At 48.4% G+C, this 20,372-nt stretch overlaps 1 protein-coding gene across 1 annotated transcript in view; it reads right to left on the reverse strand.

Annotated features, from left to right (window-relative positions):
• Window positions 1–5,289: 5,289 nt before the first annotated feature.
• Window positions 5,290–20,372, reverse strand: part of St3gal2 (ST3 beta-galactoside alpha-2,3-sialyltransferase 2) — a 49,293-nt gene continuing 34,210 nt past the window's right edge. Inside the window, exons 2-7 of the mRNA XM_047528991.1 lie at window positions 17,001–18,322; window positions 14,561–14,754; window positions 10,098–10,277; window positions 7,839–7,884; window positions 7,469–7,588; window positions 5,290–6,098 (exon numbers count right to left, since the gene is read on the reverse strand). Of these exons, the coding sequence (XP_047384947.1) occupies window positions 5,925–6,098; window positions 7,469–7,588; window positions 7,839–7,884; window positions 10,098–10,277; window positions 14,561–14,754; window positions 17,001–17,339 (1,053 nt within the window). The 5' untranslated portion in view covers window positions 17,340–18,322 and the 3' untranslated portion in view covers window positions 5,290–5,924. The remainder of the gene's footprint in view (window positions 6,099–7,468; window positions 7,589–7,838; window positions 7,885–10,097; window positions 10,278–14,560; window positions 14,755–17,000; window positions 18,323–20,372) is intronic.

Here is a 20,372-nt window from a genome sequence, read left to right on the forward strand (position 1 = left end):
TCATTAGCTGAACCAAGCTCGTAACCCAGCTATTCAGGAAACTGAGACAGGAGGATTGCAAGTTCAAGGCCAACCTGGGCAATTTGGCAAAATCCTGTCAAAAACTTTTTTAAAGGACTGGGTGGTAGCTCAGTGGTAGAGTGCTTGCTTAGCATATGCAAAGCTCAGGTTTCCATCCCCCCCAAAAAATCTACGCAGACATGTGAGTTGCAGTCCCAGCTATTCTGAAGGCTGAAGCAGGAGGATCGCCTGAGTCCAGGAGTTCCAGGGGCCAGCCTGGGCAACATAGTGAGACCTCATCTTAAAAACAAGTCATTGGGGCTGGGGAGATAGCTCAGTCGGTAGAGTGCTTGCCTTGCAAGCACAAGGCCCTGGGTTCGTATCCCCAGCACCCAAAAAAAAAAAAAAACAAGTCATTGTTTTGTCCACTGTTTGGCTGTGAGAGATTTTGGTTCCGTAGAAGGTGAGTGTGTGGCAAAGCTGTGGGTGCATGGCTAGAGTTATGGCCCCTGAGTGAATGGACAAGAACAGAAAAGGTCTCAGTGGGAGTGGATGTATGTGCAGTTGTGAAAGACTGAGGGTCTGCCTGGGGATGTGGTGCAGGAGAGAGGCTGCAAGAGTGTGCCTTGAGGTCAAGTGTGCCCACTGCACAGCTGGAAATGGGGGAGAGCTTCGGAGAAGAAGGGGTGAGGGTGGAGCAAGGTTGCTGCAAGACCAGGAAGCAAGGGGAAGTGGTGTGGTAAGGGGAGGCAGGCCTGCAAGGGAAGTGGAGTGGGAGAGGAGAAGACAGGAAGCCAGACAGTGGAGCAACAGTTAAGATCTGCTCTGAGCTACAGGGCAGTGATACACAGTGCAAAAACAAAACCACCATCTGATTGAAACCAGATGAGTTTCTGTGGACTAGCAATGGAGCAGAAATGCCAAATGGTAAGCGGGCCTGAAGCTGACACACTTGCTGGGCCCAGTCCAGAAGCAGACTCGCTGTCATATAACTGCTCTGGAGGCCAGATGCAAGCAGGCCCCCTGATTGGAGGCAGCTCAGACGATACTTCTCCTACCACTGTTCAGGGAGGCCATCCATGTCTTACTTAATAAATTTATGTGTTTATTTGAATTATTATTATTTGGGGGCGGGGGGTATGAGGGATTGAACTCAGGGGCCCTCAACCACTGAACCACATCCCCAGCCCTATTTTGTATTTTATTTAGAGACAGGATCTGAGTTGCTTATCGCAAGGCCATAGCTGAAGTTGGCTTTGAACTCCTGATCCTCCTACCTCAAGCCTCCTGAGCTATTGGGATTACAGGCGTATGCCACCGTGCCCATCCTATTTGAATTATTTTTTGTCATGAATATGTATTACTATCTTAATTTACAAAAAGGTCAAAATCATAGCAAAGGATCGCATTCAGACTCCTCCAAGTGCAGATACTACATGTTTTTCCTACTTCACAAGTTCCTCCCTGTAGAGAAACTGTACTCCCAGAAAAAGCCTGCATTATTCTCAGGAACAGAAACAGGAAAGGTGCATTATTCTCATTATTCTCAGGAGCAGACTAGAGGAAAGAAGTTCATTCTGTATTTGCTGAGGGCCAAGCTGGTCCTGGTACTAATGGTTCAGCAAACTTCAGGGGCAGAGTTTTGTGTTATCCAGGCATAGACTCATCACAGAAGTTGGGTTTTTTTGTTGTTGTTGTTTGCTTGGTTGGTTGTTTTTTTTTTTCTTTTTTCTGAAAGAGTAATGAGAAGGAACATTGATTTTTAATTCACATTCAAAAAGGAATAATTTGACTTTTGAAAATATAGTTTTGGGATTTTACCCTTCCCCTCAGGTAACAAAGAATGATGTTTTATTACTTCACTGAATAAGTCACAGAAGGTAGCTCCTTGCCTGCTAAATGGTAAACTGTAGCTGTTCCCATGGCAGGTAAGATCCTTAATTGCTTCCTTCCATCCCTTTGGAGTGTGCCTGCCAGTGTGTATCACCCACCCCACCCTAGGCCATAAGGCTAAAGTCTCCTCTCCAAGGAGCCTGCTGTGTTGTAGACTGTACTTATTCACATACGGCACCTCTTCAAGATAAAAAGATCCTTGTTTGGCACTAAGGAAATGTGAACTTGGCAAAGTCTTAAACAGGCAAGTGTGATTCACTAGGTTCCCTTTTCCCTGCCCCTGAGATCCATTCTAGATGGTGCCATAGTACACCTGGGTCCCTGAGTGGCTGTGATGAGCAGAGGCCAATGGATATTATGTGGTTTGATGAAAACAGTTGTTTTAAGCCACTGGGAGTTTGAGGGGATTTTGTAACTGCAACATAACCTAGCCGACCCTGGGCACCCTCAGCCCCAAGAAATGGCTGATCCTCTGTCTGGCCACCTTAATATCACTCCTGACAGTTGATAGGCCCCATCGTACACAAAATTCTCAAGGAGCTTCCTCACATTGATTCAGTATTTCAGAATAGAGACAGTGACAGATAATCCTCCATTCCCAGATTTTAGAAGCCTTCATCATGACTAAGAGGGGTTAAATAAGCAACTGTATGGAGAAAAACAGCCAAATCTTTAGAGACCAGGGAATCAAGGAAGAAAATGGCATCTTCTATATAGATGATGAAATATCACACTTCCCACAACCTAAGGTAGGTTAAAAAGATATAAAACTCACAAGAAATAGGAATAACTACAGCCTTAGTTGAGGTATTCAACAAAAATGTTGGGAACACACACACATACACAAATAGATGAAAAAAATCTTTTTAACAATAAGGGGAACTAGAAAATATTTTAAAAAATCCCCCACCTAAAACTCAAAACTACAAAGGTATAGAAAATACATATAAAATCTGTTTGAAAAACATCAAAAGGCTACTTTTAGGATTTTTACATTTGGTTCTATGATCCATTTAGCATTTATTTTGGTGAATGGTTTAAAGTATAGATCTAATTTTATCTTTTCCCAATGATTATCCAGTTGTTCCATGGAAATTTATTTAAGTCTTTATCTTTCCCTTAGCACCCTTCTAGTCTGGGGGAGGTACTCTGCCTCCTGCGGCTCTCCCAGTGGCAGACTGGCTGTGTGCCCTTCTGTGTAGAACCTGCAGTGAGATGCATGCCCCTGTAGTATGGTGGGAGGAGCAGGCCACAGAGGATGAGCCAAGCCAAAGCAAGGAGGAGAGCTCCAGAGATGAACTCATCCCAGAGGGGTGCGAATGGCCCAGCTTTGATGTGTCCAAATGAGCTGAGCCTCTCATGGATACCCTGCATTTATGAAAAGTTCAGATTCCTCTTTTGGAGGAATCTGAAGAGGGGGTAATGAGTTCAAATTTTTTTTTTTTTTTTTGATAAATCTCAACTTTAAAAAAATTTTTTTTTAGTTTTCAATGTATCCTTTATTTATTTATTTATTTATTTATTTATTTATTTATTTTTATGTGGTGCTGAGGATCAAACCCAGGGCCTCACACATGCCAGGCAAGCACTCTGCCACTGAGCCACAACTCCAGCCCCCAGAGTTCATCTTTAACCAAAACACTCAGATTTAAGTGTCTTGGGAACTTCAAAGAGTGGGGTTCATGAAGCCAGACTCACATGAAAGGGGTGGATGGATTGGATGGATATCTGGGAGCCATTTTGCTCCCGCTTCATATCCCCTTCAACATCCTTAGTCATTACTTCATCACAGCTTCCCAGTCTCAGTCAGATAAACTTATGATCATACACATTTCAGAACAGATGACTATAGCTCTTTTTTTTTTTTTTTTTGGTTGTTCTTTTTAATTCAGAAAGAGAAAGGGAAGGAAATAAAAAAATGTTTAAATAACTATTGCAGAAAAGGGGATCTGAACTGGGTGCTGGGACCTACCTCTTCCAGAATGAGGATTAATGGTTTAAACAAAAGAAGAAAAAGAAATAAATTATTCTGCTCAATACTGTTTGGCATAATTGCATTGTTTTTCATCTTCTCAACACTCAAAACAACCTCTTAAGGAATCACTGAGATGAGACTTGCAAGAACAGCTGGTGCCTTGACTCTCCTAAATGGTGGGGGGGGGGGCGGGGCGGTGCCCTGAGAGGCATTCTACCACAGCCCTCTCACCGGAGTCCACCCCACCACACCCATCCTCAATGCCTCCTGCTTTTGGAACTGGGAAGAAACTAGATCTAAGTTCTCAATATATTAATTTTTAGTTTCAATGCCCATTACCCCACCCCAACCCTCCTCTAACATTCTTTCCAGTGGGTGAATGTCCCCCCAATCAACTGCAGCAATTATTCCAATGGCTAGAAGGCTGCTAGTTTGTGTCCACTAAGAAAAGGGTGGTATTCCTGACACTACCATTGGGAAGAGGGATCCTTTCCTTGGTGTGAGGGCTTCATAGAAGCCCTTTCTCCCTGTTGAACGTCCCCATACCTGAAGGTGAGAATACCATCAGTAGTTTCTACTACTAGGGACTTCCGATGGGTTCAGTCATGTAAGTAGATTTCTAGTTGTAACCCCTGGTTGCTGACTTCCTAGCCTTTCTGGAGCTGGAAAGGAAAGTAGGTTAGAGGCAGGAGGCAGCAGGAAAAGGGTGCAGGCAGTGGGGAGGCCTGCGGGGCAGCTCTTCCCCAGGGACTTTCTGGGCTATTTGCAAGATCTGCTTAGAATCCTGAAGGAATCTTGATTGGGTGGCCATACCCGGCAGCTTTAGGATAACTGGTATGAACCCAAAGCAAATTCCACCCCTAAGCAAGAGGCTTCCTGCTCCTCTTTGGGGTGATGGGTGAAGGAAGAAGGCGCATGCACGGGCAGGTGGGCTCTCCAGCCTCCCTTCCCACGGGTTGTTCTCTCTCCCAAGGCCAAAGACCTGGGCGTGTTGGGGGTGCGGGGAGCGGGAGAGAGAACTAGGGTCCCAATACTAGGGCAAGTTTTCTAATATTTTTCCAGAGCAACAGGTTGGCTGGTGAGGACGCCCGGGGCCTAAGCAGGGCCACTAAAAAGGTTGTTGGTGAACAGTAGAAGCGAGGGCACGCGTGAGAAAGAAGCACCTTACATGTGACCTGACAGGGCTTCCTGGTTCCCTACCCTGTACCTGACATCTCTGTTATGGAGTTAAGCCCTAGGCAAAGTCCACCCCGAAGCAAGGGGCGAATACAATTTCCTGGTTTCTGGTGAGACACAAAATGCCCTAGTCAGAGGCCATCGTAAAGGGTGGCCAAAGGCAGGGAGGGAAGAGGTGGAGGAGGGCCCCATGCGCCCGCTGGGTTTCCACCATGACCGAATTTCTTTGGTGGGTTTGCACTCACCCATCTGGGCCTGATGGAGAAAGGACATGTGCAGTCTAAAATGCTCTCGGATCTGGGGACACTAGCTTTTCTCTTGGCTGAGGCACACTCCTTCCTGACCACCATCCGGCCTCGGTTGACGCCCCACGTCCCCAGGGACCCGAACACGCCCAGGCCTGCGGCCACTGCCTGGCATTTCCTCCTCGGCGCCCCAGGGATAGCCAGGCCGGACAGCGAGGGACCCTCCTTCAGTCGAGCCTGAGAACAGTACTCCATCGAGGCCCCCAGGAGCCCCTACTTAAAAGGCGGAAAATAAAACCTTATCCAAAAGCAGAAGGGAGGGGGATTGAGTAGCCGCTGGCCCGCCCCCGAAGGCCATTGATTGGAGGAGACGGGTCCCAGCGACGGAAGTTCTCCTTGAGTCGCATGATTGGCTGGGAGAAACAGAAGTTCCGCCCAGCCACAGAGCTGATTGGTGCCAGGCCTTGACCGGCCCCCCGGTCTCATGATTGGCGGAGGACAGCAGGCTCTCGCTGGACTGCAGAATGATTGGCCCACACCTTGGCCTGGCGTCATTCCTGATTGCCTGGTGATGCCCGAGGGAGCGCGCCCCGGCGCCTAGCGGCTGGGCAGGAAGGGTAGCGGCAAGGCCCTGCTCAGTTGCCTCGGTAGACCTCGATCTTGCTGGCCTTGGCCAGCATGTCGATAATGTGGGCTTCGAAGTCCGCGTCATGTACGCCCGTCTTCCGGAATTCGCCCGCGTACCGGTTATTCTCCCAGTAGTGGTGCCAGTTGCCCCGGCTGTCGGCCCCGAACCCATACACGTTCACCTGCGGGGAAGGGTGGCTTAGGGTCACCGTATGTCAGGGACCATAGTAAGGCAGGAGAAGTGGGCACCGCGACAGGTCAGCACCTGGAGGCTGACAGCTCATCTCTTCCTGTGAGGAGGCACCGAAATGTAGGGTACACCCAAGACCGACATAAACACAGACGGGGTTGCAGGGGATGGCTCTTCCCTTTTCAGTTCTCCCTCCTCCAACCCTTACTAACTTCTTCTTTTTAAAATCGTTGTTGTTGTGCTGGGATTTGAACATAAACTATAGCCCCAGGCTTCCATTCTTTGAAACGGTGTACTTTTCTTTGAAAGCCGGTCATATATCCAATACCACACATTGAACTTACTGGCAAAAGTGGGTGTGCCAGGCATAAGTACTGCCCTGGATGACACAGTAAAATGTGGTTCTTTGAGTAACTTTTTGTGTGTGTGTGGTACTTGAAATCCAATCCAGGGCCTCAAGCATGCCAGGCAAGAGCTCTACACCTGAATTACATGCCAGCCCTTTTAAAAATATTTTTATTTTGAGATAGGATCTTGCTAAATTGCCCAGGTTGGTCCTAAACTCGAGATTCTTCTGCCTCTACCTCCAGTTTAGCTGGGATTACCATACGCAGAATAACCTGCATTTTTAACAGAATAGACCTGAGCTCAGGGCTGTGGAGACAGTCATCCCACAAGAACTTGGAATCTTCCTGCCTCTGACTCCCAAGTCACTGCGAACATTTTGCTTTATAAGAGATGAGTTTTTTTTTTTTTTTTTTTTTTTTTATAAGAGATGAGTTTTAAAAAATTATCCATGCTGGCCTCCAACCCCTGGACACAAGAGATCTTCTTCTCCCGAACTCCCCAGTAGCTGGGATTACGGAGGCCACCATGCTCAGCTATATGATTGTGTGTGTGTGTGTGTGTGTGTGTGTGTGTGTGGGTACACGTGTGATCAAACACTGTACTGGGAATTGAACCCAGGGTCCTTGTGCATGCTAGGTAAGCACTCTACCACTGAGCTATTATATCCTTAGTCCTTTCAATTTTGAGACAGGGTCTTATTAAGTTTCCCAGGCTGCCCTCAATCTTTGTGAGCCTCCTGCCTCAGCCTCCTGAGTAGCTGGGATTATAAGTATGTGCCTGGCTAAACCACATGGTTTCTGCCTACAAAAATGCTTTCCTGGGGTTGGGGATATAGCTCAGTTGGTAGAATGTGTGCCTTGCAAGCACAAGGCCCTGTGTTCAATCCCCAGCAATGCAAAAAAAAAAAAAAAAAAAAGCTTTCCTATGGAGGCACTCCTAAGACCTGAGAAGGGTTGCTGCCCCTTTTTGGGATCCTGTCATCCCTCCCACCTCCCTAGATTGGGACCTACCCACCTCATCACACACATGCAGGGCAAAGAAGAGCACCAGCATCCCTGTAGAAGGGTACCGCCCATGATGCTCTGTCCATCTGTCATGGATATACTTGAAGAAGGCTGGGTTGTAGATCTGGACCTTGGAGAAGAAAAAGTAACAGGCACGTGAGGCTCTGAGCAGCTTCTACCAGTTCCACTGTGCTTGTCAGGAGACCTGGGCCTGAGTGCTCCTTGGTTTCTGTGACCTCTTTAGAGGTCAGGCATACCAGTAGATGGGAATTCTGAAGGTTCTAGAAGAGCACTGGGACACACTTAAGCCACAGGACCAGACATACCATGAGTAAGGTCAGCACTGTTTTTAGGAAAAAGGGGAGAGAGGGAGAATTTACCTTTTCTTTGTCCACTCGAAGGAAGGACTTCACTGGGGCATAAGTGCTGCAAGCAGACAGAGAAGTAACATTTCAGGTGGCTCATGGGACCCAGAGATCCCTCTCCTCCCCTTCAGGACTGAGTGATGACAGCCTCACAACCTCCAGGCTGACCTGCTTCCAGACTGCTCTCCTGTGGCATGTTCATCACTGCAGTAACTCAATCAGAAACCTTCAAGGGCTCCCATGTCATTCAAGATAAGAGCAGGGATATTTTAGATAAGCCCTGGTGCCTTCAATAATCCAGCCACAACCCTTCTTCCTTGAGCTGTCTTCTGGGAACTCTCCACTTGGGTTTAGCTGATCATCTCAAACCCACCATGTTTGTGTACTGCCTTCTGCCCAGAACACCTTCTCTCTGCTTCCCTCAGGCTTGGCACAAGCACCTCTTAGCCGGTATGGCTCCTGTAATCCACACTCCCTTCTCTGCATACCTATGGCACCTCAACTTTACAGCACTGATTTTAGCCCTTGGGTCTCCCAAATATTGAACATCTTAATCAGGATACTATATTTTATATCAACTTTTTTTTTTTTTTTGCGGTACTGGGGATCGAACTCAGCGCTTTGTGCTTGCGAGGCCAAGCACTCTACCAGCTGAGCTATCTCCCCAGCCCTCAACTATTTTTTTTTTTTGATACTGGGGATTGAATTCAGGGGCACCTTACCACTGAGCTACACCCTAGCCACACACACCCCCACACCTTTTATTTCTTGAGACAGGGTCTTACTAAGTTGCTCAGGTTGGCCTTGAATTTACAATCCTGCCTCAGCCTCCCTAGTCACTGGGATTACAGATATGTGCCACCATACCCAGCTCAACTAATTTTATCTGTTTAGAAAACACATGACTGTGACTCAAAATTAAAAAAATTAAGGGGGATAGGAATGTAGAGTGTAGAACACCCCTGAGTTCAAGCCACAGTATTGCCCCTCTTAAAAAAAAAAAAAAAAAAAAAAAAAAAGCAGTTGTATAAAAAATACATGACATGATAACCATAGCCAAAAGTAGAAACAACTCAAATGTCCATTGAGGGGTAAAAGGATAAACAGAATGTGGCATATACATACAAGCCTTAAATGAGAATGAAATTCTGACAAAAGCTACAACATGGATGAACCGGAAGGACAGTGTGTTGAGTGAAATAAGTCAGACACAAAAGGACGAATAGGATATTATTCCACTTACAGAAGGCACTAGAACAATCAAGCCATAGAGACGGACAGTAAAATAGAGGTTACCAGGGGTTGGGTGTTTGTGTTTAATGGGTACATGGTTTCCATTCAAGATGATGGAAGGGTTCTGAAGGCAGACAGTAGTGAGGGGTGTATAACAATATGAAAATGTTACTGAACTTACAAATGGTCAAAATCGTAATTTTATATATATTTAGTCACAACAAAATGCAAGATTAGAGAATAGACTGGTGGTGGGTGGCGTAGAGGTGATGGCTAAGGAGTACAGGAGTATTCTGTAGATCTTTAAATAAAGACATTTAAAACATGAAAACGTTCTAAAATTAATTGTGGAGATGGTTAGGCTACTCTGAATACACAAAAGTCATTGGATTGTACTCTTTAAATGGGCAACTTCTGTGGTACGTGAATTACATCTTGAAACTGCTCTTAAAAAAATACTTGGTGGATTGAATCTCCCGTGGTTCCCAGCTGTGATGAGACAATTGCCCCAAAGGAAGTGCTCAGTAGGCAGAGCTCCCAGAGTCAGGAGCCACCTCCTGGGGAGATCAAAACCAGACTGCTTTTCCTCACCTCTTCTCGATATGCTGGACAACAGCATGCAGAAAGTGACACAAAACACGGGGGTTGCCCTCAGCTAACCCAAGTTTTGGGTCTTCCATCCTCAACAGCCTATTTATTTATTTATTTATTTATTTATTTATGCCAGGAATTGAACCCAGGGGTTCAGTGCTTAACCACTGAGCCACATCCCCAACCCTTTTTATATTTTATTTAGAGATAGGAACTCACTGAGTTGCCCAGGGCTTTGCTAAGTTGTTGAGACTGGCTTTGAATTCATGATCCTCCTGTCAGCCTCCCCAGCCACTGGGATTATAGGCATGCGTCACTGCACCCAGCTCACTAGCCCCTCTTGACCAAAATGTTCACTTAAAGGAAATCTATGCTCCACTCCCCGGGGGAGACTCTTCTCACAGTGACCCTGTCACCCATACTCCATTCCCAGCCAGCAAAGAAGCTCACAATCGGATCTGTCCCGTGGACAGGGCACTGGCAATCCACAGCAGGTCCAGGGCCTTGAAGGGAACCAACACAAAGCTGACGTTGGCAGGCAGGTTCTTGGCACTCTCAGGGTACATGAAGTGGTGGGTGGTTCGGCTGCCAACATCCTGCTCAAAGCCCACAGTTGGTGCTTGATTCATCCTGCAGGGAAAAGAGGGTTTCATGAGAAGAAACTGCCATGGAAACTAGTGGATTTTAAGAGGACAATTTGGTGCTATCTATCAAAAACATAAATGGATGTACACTTTGACCCAGCAATTTTATTTCCATAAATCTATAAAAATGGTTACATAGGTGTGCAAAGACATGCACAAGGCTATTCAATCAATCAGACAATGAACTGGTAAATGCATTTTTCACATTCAGATAAGAGAATATAGCCATCAGAAGAAATGAAGGAAGTTTATACGTACTGGTAAGAAATAAATCCAAGACAGTTAATCAGTGAAATAATCAAATGGTGTGAAGTATCCCACTTCTTTTAATATATGTATTTTAGTGCCTACTACGTGCAGCAGGAAGAAATTACAATGTAGAAAGGAAAGAGGAAAAAAGCCTTCCTTCTGGAGCTGGGATGTAGCTCAGTGGTATAGCACTTGCTGAGCACACACTGAGGCCCTAGAGTCATTTCCAGCTTTAAAAAAATAAGTAAATAAATACATAAATTTAAAAAATCCAAATACTAGGCAGGGTAGTGCACACCTTTAATTCCAGCAATTAAAGGCTAAGGTAGGATTGCAAATTTGAGGCCAGCCTGGGCAATTTGGCAAGACCCTGTCTCAAAAAACAAAAAGAGCTGAGGATGTATAGCTTAGTGGTAGAGTGCCCTTGGGTTCAATCCTCAGTACTGAAAAAAGGAGAAAATAAAATGAAGACCATGAGGGTAGACTTCCCATGGCCCTGGGTGTAATAAACCAAGAAGGGATCATCCTTTCAATCTCTGCAAAATATAGGATAAATACAGTCAAGGCTCCCTTTTTTGGTGAGCAACTTACATCCCATGTGAACCAGCTCTAAACACAAATCTGTTGGTCTTGTCTTTTGCTATGAGGACACTGCTGCCTCCTGAGGACCACCTTGCAGAATAATGACTACCAAGGTTGGATGACCATAAGCTGGTCTTCCATTGGTCACAGGGATCCAAGAAGGAGGAAGCAGAGTCTTCAGGGGCTCCCTCTAGCTTACAGTTCTATAAAATCAGTACAAATGTCCCTTGCCTTCACAGTGACTGGCACCATTAGCTGAGCTGGGTGCAGATTTTTCTGGGCTGTCCATACTGTCTTTCTCCTGCTCCTCACCCATCAGGGCTGAGGAGACCAGGGCTGGGCTGTCCAAAATGCCACACCTCCACCAGTCATCTCTGTGCCTTCTGTTCTCTGTTCCTTCCCTTCAGGGACCAGAAGGTGCCTTGGAGTGAAAGGTCATAAAGTCTGGATACTGAGTCCTTTTTATTCTTCCATTACTGTGGATTGTACCCCAAAGTGCTCTACCATTGAGCTATATCCCTGGTCCTTGTTTTGTTTTTGTCTGTTATCATTTTGAGTCAGGGTCTTGCTAAATTGCCGAGACTGACCTTGAATTTGAATGCTCCTGCCTCAGTCTTCCAAGTAGCTGAGATTACACAAGTGCACCACCAGCTCCAGCAGAGTCTTTGTTCTGAACCACTTCAGTTCTAGTCTGGGTTCAAGTGGACTCCTAGAATCTTCCCTGTAGAACCTACCCCCATGCCCAGAACAGGGATCTAGACCCTGCCTCCCTGCCCCAGACCCATGTCTTCAGAGGAACTGCCACCTGCCTCCTGGCTGTGTCCCTCTGGTCTACCTAGTCTTTAGAGTTCAGAGCTACTGTCTCCTTAGAGGACCCTAGAATTATCTTTTCCCACTCATGAGTAATGCTTAACAGGTTTGGGGTTACTACAGTTACATACACAGGCACTGATGTCCTGTTGTCACCTTGTCACCACAACCAGTCTGTGTCTGCTGCCTGCCTTCTGCCAAGTTACCCTAAGCTCTGTGGAGAACAGAGTAGGTTGGAGAGAAGCCTTAACAGGGATGGTGTCAAAGTAGGTAAGGAACCATCTCTCGGTTGCCTGGGGGATGCAAAGGGGCAAGCAGGAGGTGGGAAAAATTGGGTTGGTGACACTGGGCTGAGCACAAGCAGGGGTCTCACACTTGTGAGAACCTAAGAAGCAAACTTAATTTCACCAGAAACTGAGAGACCAAGCTGGCCCTGCTGATCAAAGAAAGTGCTGTGGCTGCCCCAGGCTGGCTTCCGAAGACCTGTTTTTGCCTTCTCCATGAGCTGGCAGCTAGAGCTTTCATGAAGTCCCTCCTTAGACCTGGCAGTAGGGCCACCCACCTCCCACCCCTGTAGGCAGGCCCGCTGTAGAGCCTGCTCTTCCCCCACTTCCTTCTATCTTCTGTCCAGGCACCAGCCCACACTGGGAACAAATGGAGCAAGAGGCCCCAAAGATGTTTCCAGCCTCCAAGGGAAACAGAAAGAACGTGGCAGTCTTCTGGAGTCAAGATGTTGTTTTGAGGTTCTGATTTATTTTGGAGAAGCCAAGACCTGGAAAGGGGCCATAGGATGAGCTGGATCTCTGGGATTCGGGGACAAAGCATTCCAGAAACTTTTATCTGTTCCTGGCTATCTCCAGCAGCCAAAAATGCCTTGGGATGGAACACAGGCAGGGTGAATGGACACTCTTATTTGGGGTCTGGTGTCTGGTTGCCTAGTCCCTTTCATTCATATATTCACAGGATACTTTCTACCTACCAGGCACTGTACTAGGAGTTGTGGTTGTATCTACTGGCCATCTGGGATGGGACTAGCTCAATTCTATTTTGAGTTGTCAGCCGGGCTTAGAGGACATATCGGAGGAGGAGGTAGCTAGTAGGGGGGACAGGAGAGTAGGGCTATCATGTCAGTGTAACTCATAACTCAGTTTGACTCTCCCAGTGGAATCTCACATAGGTCCTACTTCCAGGATGAGCGATTTCCCTGTTGGTTCTAAACCAAGATAGGCCTACAAGCAGTTACCTCCACTGCTATCTGATTCATTATACAGATCAGCAGATAGTCAGTTACCATCTGGTCATCCCTTCCAGAAGAAAATTCTGGGGTCCAATCCAAAGCACATCTTGAGCATGCCTCCTGAGAAGGAGCACTGATGGATTTGTCTGCAGCCTGGCCTGACTAGGTGTCACCTACATGTCACAAGTGGCCAAGACCTTTGGTTCTGTAGGGTTTCAACCCTGGAGTTTATCAACTATCACTGAGGTGTCTAATCAGAGCTCCCACTTGGTGCAGGTGGCTAGGAAGGTAGTTGCTCAGGCCTCTGAGAGCACTTCACTGGGTTTCCCAGGTGCCCCATGGCTGCACTGGAGCAGTACCTCATTTTCCAATCTTAACCACTGTTTCAGGGTGAAGGGAGGGAAGCCCCTTCCCAGTTTCATCTCACTTCCTTCCTATTTGAGGTGCCAGTAATTGGAGGATGAGGATAAACCTAGCTGGCTCTGGGGTGCTAGGTGGGGTAGAATATACTTCTCTCTCCCCAACCCATCACCATTTCCCAACATGAGGAAGGTCTTACAAGGAATGTGGAAAGTCTCAGGGACACACTGCTGCCTTGGTGTTGCTATGGAGACAGCAACAGTTTCTAAGACAAAGCCCTTACTTCTGCCTCCTGGGAAACCTGGCCTTTTTGCAATGCTCATCCTTAGATGTTTGGTAAAAACCAATGCCAAGGGCAGGGGTGGAAAGATCCCCATTGTGGCATATCCTATCCCTAGTCAAGTCAAGGGAAGAAGACAGAAGACATGGGTTCAGAGCAGAAAGCAGCCCATGTAGGAACCCCAAGTCTACCCTGTATTCCCTGTCACACCCTTCCTTGTTCTGTGCCTTTGTCTTCACTGAACATTCTCTCTACTCTTCTCCCTTCCTCAGGGCTGGGCAGAGATGTCCCTGGAAGGCTTATGAGGATGAATGGAACAGACAGCTTTTTCTGCCCACAACATCTGTCTTCAGAGAGAATCACCTGATGCCAGTTTGCCTTGGGGACCTCACTTCTGGCCTATGCTGAGGGGACCAGGTGAGTAAGAAGGGTTTCTAATGAGTTTTCACCAAACCCCAGCCAGGGGTCTAGTTTCAGCCCTTTTGAGAGGAATTCAGAGCCTCTGAATTCAGAGCTTTCTGAAAAGCAGAAAGTGAGTGTGGGTCTCTAGCAAAGTTGAGATTTGAAATATAACCTCCCACCCACCTTAAACAAAGGAGACAAACCCAAGCCTGTCACAGAAGCCTATAGGTGGCAGCATCCCTTAGCACTCCTGGAAACTGGCAACACATCTCCTGCCAGACAAGGCCAAGGAGGCAGGGCCCCCTCCTGAGGCTTGTCCTTACCCACCCTCGGTTCCACAGGGGCTCACCTCATGATGAAATTGTGCCCGTCCACGTCCTGCCCGTAGCCAGAGCCCCTCAAGTTGCCCGAGTTCCCCACCACAGCACAGCGCCGGCACTGGTGGGGGTCCCGGGAGCGGTAGGGATTCTCGCCCGGCACAATCTGGAACAGCTTCTCCAGCACCTCATTGGTGTTGTGCGACTTGAACTGGGGCTGCAACATCTGTGGGTGGGGAGGGAAGGCTAAATGGAGGGAGGAGGTCTGGCTCCCTCCTCTGGGCCTTCCCTTTGAACTGGAGCCAGGTAGACCTCCTAGCCTGTGAGGACCCACCCATCTCTCAAAGGGAGCAAAGTCCTGGTTCCCAGTGGGCTTCACTGATCAGAGACCAGTGACTGTCAGGGCTTCTCTGACATGCTAGAGAGGACTAGGTGATCAAGATGCTATTCACCATGCTCTCAGAGGACCTGCAAGCCTGTGTCACAAGGCAGAGCAATCCTTCCCAATCAGCCCACATGGGGCACCCCTGAGACTCAGTCTGATGGCTGGGGTTACAGATGACCCAACCAGGATAACATTCACAGGATACCTGAAGTCATTCCCTGAGCCCTCACCTCACCTCACCTCACCCTCAGTCACTCCCAACCATCACCGGCTGGAATCCAAGCTACTGATGGACAAAGATTGGAAAATGAGGCAGGGCAGCAGTTCATTGCTTTCAGGGCCAGGCAGGTGTCACAGGAGTGAAGCAACAGGTGGGGTCCACAGACTATGTCCATCAGAAAGAGCAAGTTCAGTCCAGCACAGTGGTGCAAGTCCATAATCCCAGTGACTGGGGAGGCTGAGGCAGGAGGATCACAAGTTCAAGACCAGCCTCTGTAACTTAGCAAGACCCTGTTTCAAAGTAAAAATTTTGAAAAGGGCTGGAGAGGAAGCTCAGTGGTAGAGTATCTCTGAGTTCAATTCCAGTATGCCAAAAAAAAAAAAAAAAAAAAAAAAAAAATCAACCAATTATTGCCACATGGAATTATAAGCCCAAAAGGGCCAAATTCCCCAAATTTTCAAGAGAAGCTAAAAATACAGGTTTCATGTGAAATAACCTGATTTCTAAATATTGGTAACTACTGTAACTATTGGAAAAATACTTAGTGGGCTGGAGTTGGCCCATGGCATGGGCCACCAACATTTATGCTGAAACTGGGGCTTTAAAATGCTGGGGACTGAGGGCATAAGGCAGAGCGACTTCCTTCAGGAATCCTTCCCCATTGGCCCATCTGAGATTCGGCTCAGTGGAAGAGCACTTGCCTAGCAATTGTGAGTTCCTGGGTTCAATCCCTGGTACTGTGGGATGGCAGGGGGTGGGGGTGGGAGATTGTGGACTGGACCAATCCTAGGGGCTCTGAGAGTCTGGGCCAGAAGTCTGGGGAGTTGTTCTGATAAACTGGTTACACAAGCTCATCCTCATTCTTCCTTGAAGGTGAGAGAAAGGGGAGTCCTACTGCTTCCATTTGCCAGCTGGGGAAACCAGGGGCCAGAAGCGGCCTCCTGAGGCCTCCTGTGGGGTATGCAGGAAGCCTGTGGGCCCAAGGATACCACTCCACCCTTGGCCCAGGCAGCACCCAGATGGCCCTGCAGAGTCTGGGAGGCAATGTTCCAGAAGTAATGGGAGCAAAGTAGAAGGCACTGAGAAGCAGAAAAGTGCCAGGATCTAAAAGGGCGGGAGCCCCTCTCTCTACCTCCCTTAGCCCCTGAGGGTAATATGCAATGCCTTTTTATGCTAGCCCAGGGCTAAGTCTTTTCCCAGCAATTGTAGAGAACCAAGAGTAGCCATAAGCGGGCACAGGCCTATAATCCCAGCTACTCTGGGGGCTAAGGCAGGAGGATTCCAAGTTCCAGCCTGGGCAACTGAGTGAGATCCTGTCTCAAAATAAAACATTTAAAAAGGGCTAGGGATGTAGGTCAATGGTAGAGTGCCTTTCTGGCATGCTCAAGGCCTAGTGCTTAAAAAAAAAAACTGGATGTGTGGGTCTCATAAGAGGTTAGAAGATGCAGCAGCGCAAGCCACACCCTAACCTGGCAGCACTTGCTGGGGCTGAGGGGCGACTGCGCAATGGGCAGGTTCCCCTATCTGCATATCTGCATGACTTACATTTGTCCCCACCTTCTCACATGGGCTGATCCTCCTGTCTGTGCCTAGACCAATAACCATTTCTGGTCTATGCTGGGCTCCAACAGCATTAAAAATACTAGCTCTCTCTCTTTGCAGATGAAAACTTGCTCTGTCCTTCAGTAATCTGTGATCCTGGTATATGGCTCTGGTCAAATGGACCTCCCACTTTGTCATGGCACTGGAGGCCAGAATTCAGATAGCCCAAAACCAAGAGGGGGATCTGAGGGTCACTCCAAAACAGGGAGGATGAGCCCTGGTGAGAGGACAGCAAAGGGGAGGCAGAAGGGGTCACAGCTCTCACCATCCACCACCTTTGGACATCTGGGGGAAGATCCATGTTCTCTCTGGTCCAGACGGGTGAGATGTTGCTGTCAAAGTGGCTGTTGAACCAATCGGAGGCACCCGTATCACCCATGCAGCGGCGGCAGGCACAGCTCTTGCCTGAGAGCCCCTCCTTGCTGAGGCGCTGAAGGCCAGAATAGCCGGGCACCAGCTTCACGGGGTGTGTCCCGCCCAGGGCCCCCGAATCCAGGTAGGGCAAGGTGGCCATGCTATGGTGTGAGTAAGTGAAGAGCAGGGACATGATGAACACCAGCAGGAAGGCCACAGAGAGGAACCACACCCGCAGGGAGCACTTCATGGTGCTAGCAGGCGGGCAGCTGTCGCCGTGGCCACTTCTTTCCCCACCTGAGGTGCCAGCCACGGTGCAGCCTGTCTATTCCGGCAGCAAGTGCAAAGGGCATAGGGCATGTGCTACAGCAGGGGAACCTCACCACGCCCTCCCTCAATGTAAGGAGTGGCTCCCCTGTCCCTGAGCCACTTGGGTCCTAGTTTAGGGCTTCATTGGTTTTCTCTGTGACTAGCTGGGTCACAAAGGCTCTGCCTTTCCTGCTGCCCTGGACAGGAGGAGGTCAGTCCATCCCAGCCCTCTAGTCCCTTGGGATTGCTGGCCGCCAGTTCTGGGGGTCCCCCTCTTTGGCGGCTTGAAAAGGTCCAGTTCGGAGCAGTCGTGGTCTTTGTGGCTCATGAGCAGACACTGAGGCAGCCCCTCGTCCCCTGCAGTGGGGAAACCCTGGAACTCTGATTAAAACAGAGGGGATACAGGCTTCAGGGGGCCTGCATTCCATGCAAGAGTCCTTCCCACCTTGGCTGGCACTGCTGTCCCAGCCCCTCTGCCAGGGGTGGGAACCAGATCCCAGCCCTGAAAGAAGAAAACCAGGAAGCTCCGTGGGTGGCGTCAGGAAATTGCTGCAGAGACCAAGATTCTCCTCTCATTAGTCCCCAGATGCTTCCCATCCAAAGTGCTTGTCCCGTTTCTTGGTAGTCACAGCCCCAAATGCAGTTGCACTAAGCACCTACTCTTGCTTTAGGGTCCTTTGGGGCTGGTAACAGTTGCTGCTCAGCGGAGTGCTGCATCCAAGCGGATCTGGTCAGCAGAGTGTGCGCAGAGCTCCCCACCAGGATCCAGGCCTTCTTCCTGGAGCTGCTGGCCTGGGCTCTGCAGCTGCTCTGTCCATCCCTGCTCTTCTGAGGCCAGCCTGTCCTGCTGTTAGTTTGCACTAGCAGTAATCCCAGGGCAGGTTCCCCCTCACTTGTCAGGCGCCAGGCTGCCGCAGCATGACCCTGAAATTGCAGAGAGGAAAAAGAATGTGCAGATAAATTGCACACACACACAGGCTCTCTCCCAACTCCACCCCCAAGTCCCAGAGGGGACAAATCTAGCAGTAGAGGAGACACCCACTTAACCAAAGGGTGGATGAAAGAAAGGGCTCTCCTCCCTAACCATTCACAGTAGCATTGCTCTGCATAACTCCCCCACCTCAGGGGACTAGATTAGCCGGCAACTTCCCTTATTAGCCAGAAGGTAAACAAGGAGCAGTTAACTTGATTTCCCTAGAGTCACATGGCAAGTTACTGGAATTAGTAGGTTTAGAAAGTCCCTAGTCTAGCTTCATTTAGTTTTTTTTCTCCTGACTGGGGCTCAAACCCAGGGGCACTCTGCCCACTCTAGTCCATACCCCTCCTTTTTTTTTTTTTTTTTTGCAGTGCTGGGGATTGAACCCAGGGCCTTGTGCATGTGAGGCAAGCACTCTACCAACTGAGCTATATTCCCGGCCCCCATACCCCTTTTTTTATATTATTTTGAGACAGGGTCTCACTAAATTGCCCAGGTCGGCCTTGAATTTGTGAACCTCCTGCCTCAGTCTTCCGAATTACTGGGATTACAGGGGCGCACTACTGTGCCCAGTCCCTAGTCCAGATTTGTATAGTTACTTTCAAATAAAACACAGAGAACTCTAACAATCCAAAGAAGATCCCAGGGACCGTGAATGCTGACTCTCTGACACAGAGCACCCAAGGGGCCTCTCAGTGCCTGGGGAAAGCCCTCCAGCAAGAAGGAAGGACTGAGCCCAGACCATTCAACTTGCCCCTCTCCTCTTCCGGTTCTGGGTAATGGAGGAGACATAAACAGTCCTTCCTGCTCTGGTGTGAGAGGAGAATCTGACTACATCAGGAGATGGAATTGCTGGGTTCAAGATCCCCACTGACCAGCCTCCTCTGGACACCTGCCTTTATCTACATGTTACAGGTGAAAAGAACACCAGGGTCCCTGGTGGAGCTGAAAATCTGAGGCCTCATGCTGTCCTGGCAGACAAAAACAGGGCAGAGGCCACATGTTTGGGTATCGGTCCTAAGGAAAGGAGCTTGAATCCAGGGCATGGGAATCTCTTAAACCAGCTCCTCTTCAAATCTGGCCAGCTCTAGTTCTGACAGCCCTACCCTTATTGAAAGTTCCAGCCAGCCCTCCCAGGGTCCTCTGGCTTCCCTGGCAGCTGCAGAGAAGATCTCTTAGGTTTCATGTTTAAGAAATCCAGCTGCCCTCATGGTAGCTCAAATTTCTGGGGCCAAGCCAAACCACAAAGCCATCAGGGAATGGAACTAGCCTGTTACAATAGGGAGGATGTTACTCTGCATGGGAAAATTATGGTCACAGAAGTAAAGCAACATGCTTAATGTCACGACCTCATGAATGGAGATGAGCTTTGAGCCCCTGCCTATCTGACTCCGAACCCGCCTATCTGACTCCGAAGCCTATGCTGAGCCAGAGCACAGAAAGGAGCTCATGAGTTCCATGAGCTCCACAGGGCACAGGGATGACAGGGAAGGAGAGACAGAGGCTGGCTTCCTGGGGTTAAGAGTGAAGCTCTACCCACATGCCTGGCCCAGGGCTCCTGGCTTGAATCCACAGAGACCCCAGCAGCAGTGGCTCAAATGTGCTTTTTCCAGAGTTTCTCCACTGAACCCATTTAGCAGATCATGCTCTAAAATAGCCTGTGAAGAACAGATTGGGTCCTACTCTGAGTTTTCAAACTGCTGAACCCTGAGTTACTCCATGTTGTAAAGCAGTAGTTTGCCATGAGCTACTCCATTTTGAGAGTAAGTGCCAAGGTCGACTAAATCTACACCTTTTTTGTGTAAGTAACAACCACTAAGGTAAACAACCACTATCTGCGTGGCACAACCATAAAGCACAAACTGATAAATAACTTGTATGTGCCAAAACTAAGTACTTGGCCATCTGGATATCCCAAATCGCATAAGGAACACTAGACACAGAAGATTATCAATGCAATTCCTCATCTGAGACCATAAAAGGAGGAGCCCCCCCAAA

This window comes from Sciurus carolinensis, chromosome 16 (genome assembly GCF_902686445.1).
Source record: "Sciurus carolinensis chromosome 16, mSciCar1.2, whole genome shotgun sequence".
In the NCBI taxonomy this organism is placed as follows: domain Eukaryota; kingdom Metazoa; phylum Chordata; class Mammalia; order Rodentia; family Sciuridae; genus Sciurus; species Sciurus carolinensis.